A 10573-nucleotide genomic window follows, 5' to 3' on the forward strand; every position below is an offset into this window, starting at 1 on the left:
CTTTAGGGATACAAACAAACAGCAATACTAATTAGTCAACAAGATTCACTAATGCTATTGGCAAAGAATACTAGAATTTATAAAATGTTATAACAGAAAATATTAAATTCTGCAATTTATTTAAGAAAAATAATTTTTTTAAAAAAATTGAAATTAGTGGTCTTCATTTTCTGTTCAGACATCTTGGAGTTTGAGGCCCTCCTTGTGACCATAATGTCTTTATGTATAATTCAGCAGCAGGCACCACTTAAAATTCCAGTTCTGTTTTTTGGAGCATATACAGACAGAGTTACTGAGCACAGCAGTCTAAATTCTGCTTGGCTATAATTCTGCTTGGCTATAATTTAGCATTCCAATCCCATACTCCCATTATTTTAGATTAATTCTGTCCTGGAAAGCAGAGGAAATTGGTAGACTTTGTTGTCACATTTACTTTATTTGTACAAAGTGAGCACAATATACATGGCACAGAAAGAAACATTAGGATGTAGACCTTTACAGTGTATGTGATGTTTATTCGTTATACAAGAAGATATAGAAGATACTTAGATGAAGTAACTTCTCCTTGATACACAGCTGGTCTTGATGCATTTTTGCTCTTTCTGCTACCATATAGCTCTTCTCCAAAATAGTGTTAGAGATTGAAATTAGATAAATGGGTGAGATATCACCAAAGATACATTTTGAATAGCCTTGTCAAAATACTGAAGGCCACGATTCCAATAGGGCATAACCTATTTGTAGCTACTGTTAAAAAAAAAAAAAGAAAAAACATTTTTCATAAATTATCTTATTCTGCTCTGTAGACTCACATTGGAAATCTTTACACTGAAACATAATAGCAATTTGTTAGGTAAAGAGATTCTGTCCTCTTATATGCCCTATTTTGTTGCAATTTTCATGCTTGTCAGCCCTTCCAAGTTTTGCTTGAGTACAGGGCTTCTGCTGTATCATCACAGCACAGCACTCCAGTTTCATCTTTGAAGAAACTTCAGCGAACTCAAATGAGTGTAGTTCTACATTCCATTGTAATAACAACGTAGAGAAATGTTGAAGTTCACTAACAGAGCTAGACAAGGAATAGAACAGGGACTGCAGGAAAAACTCCAGACTAAACCATAGACAAATATCCTAGGCAAGTTTGAACTGGTTGCAGAATCCAACAAGTAAGAGCAATTTGCTGCAAAACATCATGGAAAATGAGGTATTCTGACAGTTATCTCGGGTACTCGCGATGCAGGATGGCATAAAGAATGCCAAAGGCCACAGGTGCCAAGATCAGAACCGGGAACATTTCGGGTACTACAGCGAGGTCCCACTGGAGATAGTGAATGACACTCAGGCTCAGTTTATTGCCTGCTACAGCAAGTCCTTTGAGTAGTGTATGAAGAGACAAAAAATCACAAAATTATACAGTGAGACTGCCCCTTTCAGGATCTGGAAATGCCCTAACTACACAGCTACTGGGAAACAGACTCCCCATGCAATACATCGAACTACAGCCACAGAAGGGCTTGCGCACTGCTTTAAAAAATGCAGTTGAGGCTGCATCAGAAGCAGGGGGGCAGGGAGCTGCCTACCCCACAGGAAAAGTTCATTTTAAAAGTTACAGTGACAATCCCAAGTAACCTGTTAAGTGCAGCTGGCTGAAAAGGACAAACTTCTGTCATGTTTTTGAAGCATAAGTGTAAAACAGTAATAAACTGGCAACGGTAAATAAGTGAGGTTGGTTTGCACTTAGTATGAACTCTTATACAGCTGGCAGATCTCCTTTACATACTTTTACTAATTAATTAAAGAGAAAGTCTATGTGATTAACAAGTTGATTTACATGCACAGTGGAAATGTGCATGTGGTGCCTTCAGGAATCAGTGTTGACTTGCAGCTGTCATACTGGCTTATAATGGAGATATGAAAACATTCTTTAACAAAAAACATACATAAAGAAGATGAACTTCCGCAGTCACAGTTAAAGCAGTACCTTCTTCTGTCACGGGTGCAAAAAGCGATAAAAACAAAGTCACAAGCAAGGTTGCACCCAAAGACCACATCATTGCATCATAAAGGCTAAAACCCAAGACTAAAGTATTTTTAGTGGCATGCAGTTTAGTTGGAACCATTAATTCAAATCCTGTTCAAAGACTCACATCAAAACTGCTCCAAGTTCCAGGATCCTCAGGAACTGTCTCAAACGAAGCAGGAACAGTAACCTGTAAAGATAACCTGTTAAGCAGAAAGCCTGTACTACAGGATCCCCCATTTGCAAGATGTAATAGTGGAAACCTCTCAGCTGTTACAAAAATAAGTCCCAAGAGCCTGAACTGACAAAACATGACAAGTGCAGTAATACTGACTTTTGTTAAACGGCGTATTTTTGCTGTTCTTGCTGTTCTTGTATCACAGAAGCATTTTAGAGTACAAATAAAGTAGTTCAAGAGACATCTTAACATGCTTTAGAAGAACAAAGTACTTGTGGTCATGATACATTATCTCTGCCATTGCTTTACCTAGCCATGTCCCACAAGGCCAAAGACCTTAAAAAATCTGGGGTTAGTTCTTGGCTCTATCACACACTTAAATGAATAATTAAGATCCAGAAGCTGCAAAGATAGATACATGCTACTCATGCAAGTAATAATTGTGCAATACATTTCAAGAATAGCATCATGTTTAGCTTTGAGAATTAAAAGAGTAAAACCTGCTTTTCTCACAAGAGACCTAGTAAGTACAGAACCTTAGTACAGGACCGTGCAGAAATGCAAAGTGCACCAGTCAGATTCATACCAAATTACATGCATTTACAATGCAAATATTTCTGGAGAAGCACTCCAGGTGCATCATCTACAGCTGACTGTGGAACAGTGACACACAGAAAATCAGCGTAAAGGACTCCAGATGTGAGCCAGCAGACTATAGGATAGCAGTAGGAAGCTAAGAGGAAACGATGCAGTTAAATCCACTGCAGTACAATTCAACTACTCAAGCAGGAGATGCACAGTGTGTGTGTGTGTAAGTGCATCACTTCCAATAAATAACCAACACCCTCCTCGAAAGCTCCCAAGAAGCAATGATTCATTCAGTGTGTCACTACCATTCACGCTCCAACTCCCCAGGTGGAGCCAACATTTTGTTTTCTCCATTTCTCTGTCCTAGTTACATTTGAAGTCCCTTGGAGCAGGGATGTGTTCTCATGACCAAAGAGCTCAGCCAAGAGCACCTCTTTCTTTTATTGAGGCAAAAATAAAATGAAGTGGAAATATGCATTAATTGGAAGAAAATAGATTCACTCCCCAGCTTTAGCTGAGCTTACACTGTGCTAAATCCCTCAGCTAAACCGGGCATTTCCAATTCCCACAGTCTAACAGTTGCCTTTCAACACACTTCAGCTTCAAAGAGAGTCTAGTTCTATTAAGGAGAATCAGGAAACTGTAGAGGATGATCAAAATTTAGGATTAACGTTGTCAAACTCGGAATCCTCTAGAGAGGAATTTAGAGAGGGTACTTTTCAGAAGTCCTGAGCCCCTGTCCCCTGCTACCCATAACTACCGGCTTTTCAGCAACTCTCAAATCAGAATATTTCAGCTATTGCCTACATAAAGAACGAAGTAACAAAAAAAGTTAACCCATTGTAATTTCATTGGGTGTAAATTAAATAAAAGACATGCTGACAACTTTTGACAATATATCCTAACCACTGCTCTTTCTGTTGTCTTTCAGGCTAGGGAGTGATTAAACAGCACTGACAGCAATCCCTGCCTCTCCATCATGGTAACTGATGGCCTTTCACAAGGCCAACAGGATAATCACACTCAGTGTGCTGTAATCTCAAGGTGTCATTTACCAAGGTTCCATTGAAATGACAGTCATTAATGAAGCTGCACTTTGACTTGTCAAGAAATAATGTATTAAAAGTCTTCTGCCAACACTACATAAATACGGTTGGCTAAACCCCACTGAATTATCTTAAATTATCACCTCAAATTAGGTTACATAAAGCTTGAGCATTTTTTATTCAAATTATTTAAAAACAGAAGAAAAAAAAATCACAGTGGATATGTTATCAGAACAATATATGGTAGCATATTTAATTAGAATATACAGATACAGTAAAACAGATGCACCCTACATTTGTGCAGAAGAGGAAAAGACTCTGTAGTGTTTTGGAAAGACCAAAAGGGAAGAAGCTGGGAGTGGGGAAGATGGTAAAAAGGCTACAGTAAAACTGGAGTTGAAAAAAACCAACTATTTCCAAATATACTTGTTATCCATTAACACTGTATCTTATCAAATTCATAGAATAAAAACCTTCACAAAGTATTAGGTACTTACCTGGGCAGGAACAGACACCATCACTCATTTCTACCCCATTTCTATGCAGACCAGTGATGCTATGCCAACATGACAGCACTGAGGGGGCCCCAGCAGTGGAGGACTTCTGAGGGCTGTTGGGAAGAAAAGCAGGCAGAAGCTGCAAGAAGAGTAGTTGGGGAGAGCTGAAAGGTTCCTGTGAGATCACATTAAAAAAACCTAAAGAATTTCAAGATTAAATTCAAAAGATTAAATGGATTAAAGAAGCAGAGGGGGAAAAAAGCCCCAAACACACAATCAGAGAACTATGAACAGTTTGCAAGATAATGATGGTAAAATAGGATTTAAGTCAAATCAGAAATAAATTTGGTACCTGAGACAAGAAAGTCAAAGCTGATGTGAGGGAAGTGCAAGAGATTAAGCATAGCTGCCCATGAGTCAGTACCAACCCCAGCAAACCCTCCAGCTGCTGCACACAGCATGAGTGGAGCATCTGTAAACAGATCCCTGCAAATTATGTCTAATAATTATGCAGTTGATAGCATAAGACCATTGAATGAAGTAGCCTCTGTTCTACACAAAATAATAATTTGATTTTAGCAGGGTCATTTTCCTCTGTAAAAAAAGTTATTACAGAAGGTGATTTGTTCTTTTTGTCCACTGAAAACAAGACTAAAGGACATCAATTTAATTTGCACCAAAGAAGGTTTCAGTGAAGCCGAAGGGTGAAGGCTGAAGGCTGAGTATGAGGCTGCAAATACTTGTGTGTGAGCGGGCATTTACTTCTTAACATCAGACTAGAGGCACATCTACACGGGATGGCCTGGGCCCATGTAAGTGGCATCAGGGTAAGGAACCACTGTTGGGTACGTGGTTCCCACATTAATCTGACAAAGCTTTGTTCCCTGGCCTTTTAAATTACTTGATACGTGACTGAGGGTCCATGCAGGAGGGGCAGTTTACTTAACGAAGACCGAAGGCGGTGTATGTTGAGGCCAAGATCCAGAGTCACTGTTCTTCTGAATCAGAACGACGGTTTAAGTCCACCACGACCTCCTACCCTCTGATTTTCTGGTGAGCAGGAAGGATGGCAGCTGTCCGTCCTCAGACGACGGAGTCCGGCGTCCCCCTGCAAACGGGGAACGGAGCAGGTACCGGAGGCAGCTCCTGCGCTTTGCTACACCTAGCGGGTCTCCCCCTGGACTCGACGGGACTGTCACGGGTTTTGCGAGGCAAGAGATGCGCCCTGCTTGGGACAGGAACCCCTTCTCTTGGGTACCGAGAGCCAACGCTCCCTGCCAGCCATTTCTGAGATCTGCAGCCTTCACGCTGCCAGGACACGGGCCCACGGAGCTCCGCTCCGCCCCTGAAGCCTCCCCGCCAAGCCGAGGCCCCAGCCCCGCCGGCAGGGCCGGGCCGGGCCGCCGCCGCCCGCCTCCGCCGGGTCCCCAGCGCGGCGGAGGGCTGTGCCCCGCGGGGCTCGGCGCGGCGGGCGCGGAGGGGACGGCAGGGGAGAGGAGGGAGGCGCAGATCGGCCGCCCCCCGGCGGCGGGCGGCCCCGCAGCCGGTAGGGGGCAGGGCCGGCCGCCCCGCTCCTCCTTCCTCCCTCCCCTCCCTCCCTCCCTCCCTCCCTCCCTCCCGCCGCGCCGCAGCGACATCCGCCGCCGGCGGGAAGGGGCCGCCGCCGGGGCCGGGGTTGGCGCCGCGCTCGCCGCCGTCTCGCTGCCCGGGGCCGCGGGCCCCGCCGCCGGCCGCAGGATGCCGCTGGGGCTGAAGCCCACGTGCAGCGTGTGCCGCAGCACCTCCTCCTCCATGTGGAAGAAGGGCGGGCAGGGCGAGATCCTGTGTAACAACTGCACGGCCCGCTCCGCGCCGCCCGGGCCCGCCGCCTTCGCCACCACTTCGGCCGCCGCCCAGCACAGCAACGGCGGCGGCGGCGGCGGCGGCGGCGGGAAGCAGGTGAGCCCGCCCCGGCCGAGCACCCCCCGCTGCGCGCCCGGGCCGGGTCTCGGCGGGGGGGGCAGGGGCGGGCCGGCCGCCCCCCGCGGCAGCGCCGCGTATTGATTCGGTAATTCCGCCCCCCTAGAGCAAGCAGGAGATCCACCGGCGGTCAGCGCGGCTGAGGAACACCAAGTACAAGTCGGCGCCCGCGGCAGAGAAGAAGGTTTCCACGAAGGGCAAGGGGAGGAGGCACATCTTTAAGTTAAAAAACGTAAGGTGCTGCGTGGCTCCTGCGGCTGGGCTGGGCAGTGGCGGGCTGGGGCTGCCCTGCGCCGGGCCCCGCCCGTCCCCGGGAGAAACGCTCCCCCGGGCCGGCACACGGGGCCCCGCCAGCTTCTCCTTGCCGGTGCCTTGGAGCCCGGCGCGGAGTTTTGCAGCTCCTGGCACAAAACCGGCCCGAAACGTGGGGAGGAGGTGGCTGTAATCGCTGCCAGAGCTTCAGTCCCGTGAGCGCTCCTGCCTGCGGGACACAGCGGCCCGCGCAGCGCCCGGCCCTTCGCGCTCCTCCCGTCAGGGAAGGGCTTCTGTGGAAAGAGGAACCAGTGCTGTGAATTCGCTACTCTTCCACTTGAAATCCCGAGAATGAAAATGTTAACTAACTCGGTTGGTTTTAATTCTGAAGTACAAACGTTTGAAATGTTTGTCCGCGATTTCTTGTGCTTACTAACTTTCTAAGAAGATAATGTGTCAGCGTGTTGTCTAAAAGGAAAAAAAAAAAAAAAAAGGAATTATTTTACGTGGTTGGTATGTTGTAAACCTTTTGATTTTCCATTTCTGTGTTCTTTCCTTAGCCCATCAAGGCTCCTGAGTCTGTATCCACTATAATTACAGCAGAATCAATCTTTTATAAGGTATGGTTTATGCAAGTTTGTCCCCAAAAAGGATCTTGCCATTTCTATTTCCAATCTCAAAAATTACCACAGACAGTGAAAGTACTAGGGATGTATTCACAGAAACTGTTCTTCCTTGCCTGGCAGTTGTTTAGGATTTTGCTTTGCCTTACGTCATTGCTGTTAAGTCTGGCAAGGTAGTTTACCACAGTAGTTTACGTAGTTGTCATTGTCCCTTTTAAATGTTTCTTCCAAGAAGAAGATGGATTCGGTTTCCTTAGTAACTTTTGCAATTGAGTTTCTTAAACTTTTAACTTTCACCATGTAGAGGTCAAGCAAAAGTGACTATAGCCGGTTACTTAAATTTGTGTGATGTTTCCTACCTTAAACACAGAGAATGTTGCCTGTAGAGGGGACGGGTTGCGCTGCTCTAATGTTTAAACTGGCTGCTGCTTCAGAGCTGGGTGCAAGCAGTCTCGAACACCCTGGGAACAGAATCTGTTGCCTATTGCAGTGAAAGCAGAAGCTAACCTTCTCACATTTATGCTTGAGAGCATTTTTACCAGCGTGCCAAGCTGCTAGTGTTTTTAAGTTCTGAAATTTTTGTTTCCTGGTAGTACAAACAAGCCATTTGAAATGTGTTTCCCCCAAAGAAATAGCCACTGGGAGGCTGCATGGCCAGAGAAGTGCTAGACTGAGCTTCTGTATGCTCTCTAGAGACCTTGTGCTTCGTGTCTCGCATCCCAGATGAATCTCTATTTGCTGTTGACTAGTTTGGCATTGATGTCTTTTCTTGTGTGCTTTTGGGTTTTTTTCAGAAGTTCCTCAGAATTATGCCGAAAGTTTTATTTAATCTTTCTATCCAGAATGTTTCTATTTTGGTACTTTGTGTTGTTGAGAAGGGGATTGTTGGGGTTTTTCTGTGTTCTTTGTATCTTTTTTTAAAAACAAAACCCTCCTGGGTGATTCTTGGCAAACTCTGATCTTGATAGTGCAGGGACTGCGCTGTGCTCTGCGATGCTGTTATAACGTAAAGTGAGTTGCCTTGGCTGTGCAGCCTCACACATTACAGAGCACCGTGGAAGGTGCCTCTGTGTTTTGGGACTCCTTTGCACTCAGATGAGTGAACTTCTTCGTACACAGAAAGCTGCTTTCCCTAAACTCTTATAACACCATTCTTTTGCATGTGGCTGAATTAATGCTGTCTTTCAAGACTGGGGTAATCTGAGGTAATTTAAGATACTGATACTTAAGATATGAATCAGAATCACAGAGCGAAGCTACTGAAATCAGATTGTTTTAATTACCATTTTTATGTCTTCTAGGGTGTATACTATCAAATTGGAGATGTTGTTTCAGTGGTTGATGAGCAGGACGGAAAAACATACTACGCTCAGATCCGTGGGTTTATTCAGGACCAATACTGTGAAAAGAGTGCTGCGCTAACCTGGCTCATTCCTACGCAAGCCAGCCCTAAAGATTGTTTTGACCCAGCATCCTACATCATAGGTAATCTCGCCTTTGTTATATACAACTACTTACAAGTCCCTAGGCTAATGTAAAGTTGTATTTTTTAATGAACTTCTCAGTTTCTTAGGATCATTTATGCAATTTCCACATTTTCGACCCTAATTCTATAAGCATCTTGTTTACTTCAATAACAGTTTTATCTTATGTATACAATATCATTAGCACTTCTGCAGTGAGTGTGATTGAGTATTTGTGCTCACAGGCACAATTACATTCTTGCAACTTTAAAGACCAAATTATTACTCCATAGACAGAATCAAAGTTACTACAGTATAAACCTGATATATCAGTCCAAGGTCTTTCTTTTAAAGTGACCTGAACAGGCTGATCTTCATCCTGAGTGCTTAAAATAACATTCTGTGCAAGCACTGGCATAGAGAGTATTCTGCTATTGATTATAAAATTATTAACAATTCAGAAAAGTCCTTTCGATAGGCAGGGATGCAAATAGTGTCTATTTAAAATACATTAACTAAAAGACATGATTCAAATAACTGAATGCTTTGAATGGGGAGGAAAAAAAAAATCAGCCCAGCAAAAATAAAAGTAGAGGTTTCTTGCTCAGTATTTGAGGCTACTTTGCCAGGGAAGTCACTGATGGAAAAGGCATGTTCTCTAAGGAATGTTGGCTGTCACATATGTTTAACTCCTTTATAGTCCAATTTTATGCCTTGAAATTTTGTCTTTGAAGATTATTTATTTTTTTCCTAGGACCAGAAGAAGATCTCCCAAGGAAAATGGAATATTTAGAATTTGTTTGTCATGCACCTTCGGAATATTTCAAATCTCGATCATCTCCCTTCCCTACTGTTCCTACAAGACCAGAGAAGGGCTATATATGGACTCATGTGGGACCTACTCCTGCAATCTCCATTAAAGAAACTGTTACCAATAATTTATGATTTTTTAAAGGAATACTTTAGACTAATTATTTTGAGTGTATTCTCAGGTCTGTGAACCTTATACAAGACGTTTAAAAAAACTATAAAATGTTCATTTTACTTTATGGATTATGGTATTTATTTATTTTAAATTATATCAGATCTTTAAAGTGAACGTTTTCTTTCCATTTGATGCGTCGTTTCTGTGCTCTGTTCTCCAGATGTTATTTCTCATTTTGGGACAAAGTCACAAGTTTCATGTCATCTTTGACTTTGGTGAGCAAATAATTCACTTTTGAAAGTTGCCTTTAGCGTTCTTATTTTCTAGCTTATTTTCCAGAAGAGGTGTTAAAAGACATACTGTTAATCATCCAGCACTTTATGTACTTGTTTAATGTAGTTAACTGTGACTGCAGTTTTTGTTTACTCCTTAAATAATTTAAGACTAGCTTCAAATAAACACTAAACTTGGTCAGTGATGCAATTAACACTTTCCTGTTGCACTGGAGAGGAGTGATCTACTTAGATTTCTCTTCTTCAGACTACAACCTATCATCCCCAAGGCAGTACTCTATTGAACAGTCAACTTCTAAGGGAAATTTTTCAGCTGAATCTAAAACGTGGACTTATGTATGTAGCTTCCTGCTAAACTTTGCTTATATAAGGGGATAAATTTCTTGGAAAGCTGGATGCAGATTTAAAAATTAATGTTGTTTGGTTTCGTCATCCTGGCATTCTCGTGGCAGAAATGTGTCTTAATTTCCTGAGCAAGCCAACACTGACATGTGATTTGAGTTTCATATTGCTATTATTTTTGTGTGTGTATGTTATCTTGGTCTCTTAAAACTGATTTTAAATTGTTTTTTCAGTCTTTACAGTTAATGATAGTAAGAAAAGAATCCTTAAGCACTTCAAATGAAAAAAACACTTGCTAAGGGAAATAAAGACTAATTTTATATATCAACAGTCTCAGTATACCAATGAAAATATTTAAATAGCAGAATGGGAAAAATGGCACATACT

At 43.1% G+C, this 10573-nt stretch overlaps 1 protein-coding gene across 2 annotated transcripts; it reads left to right on the plus strand.

Moving 5' to 3' along the window:
- Positions 1 to 5961: 5961 nt before the first annotated feature.
- GATAD1 (GATA zinc finger domain containing 1) lies at positions 5962 to 10514 on the plus strand. Of its 2 annotated transcripts, none has more exons than XM_074900276.1 (5): positions 5962 to 6342; positions 6395 to 6520; positions 7101 to 7160; positions 8465 to 8648; positions 9381 to 10514. In XM_074900276.1, the coding sequence occupies exons 1-5, from the start codon at positions 6067 to 6069 to the stop codon at positions 9569 to 9571; spliced, it is 837 nt and encodes a 278-aa protein (XP_074756377.1). In that variant the 5' UTR covers positions 5962 to 6066; the 3' UTR covers positions 9572 to 10514. The 2 variants fall into 2 exon arrangements, with proteins under 2 accessions (XP_074756377.1, XP_074756379.1); XM_074900278.1 differs by having other exon boundaries at positions 5962 to 6267.
- The last annotated feature ends 59 nt before the right edge of the window (positions 10515 to 10573 follow it).

This window comes from Athene noctua, chromosome 2, assembly GCF_965140245.1.
Source record: "Athene noctua chromosome 2, bAthNoc1.hap1.1, whole genome shotgun sequence".
Classification (NCBI taxonomy): domain Eukaryota; kingdom Metazoa; phylum Chordata; class Aves; order Strigiformes; family Strigidae; genus Athene; species Athene noctua.

What these genes read in the sequence shown, in the direction of transcription:
- GATAD1 (XM_074900276.1), top strand. Translation starts at nt 6,067, where the DNA reads ATGCCGCTGGGGCTGAAGCCCACGTGCAGCGTGTGCCGCAGCACCTCC. An exon ending in GGGGGGGCAGGGGCGGGCCG is followed by an intron (nt 6,343 to 6,394) that starts GCCGCCCCCCGC and finishes CCGCCCCCCTAG; the next exon opens with AGCAAGCAGGAGATCCACCG. An exon ending in CAGAATCAATCTTTTATAAG is followed by an intron (nt 7,161 to 8,464) that starts GTATGGTTTATG and finishes TATGTCTTCTAG; the next exon opens with GGTGTATACTATCAAATTGG.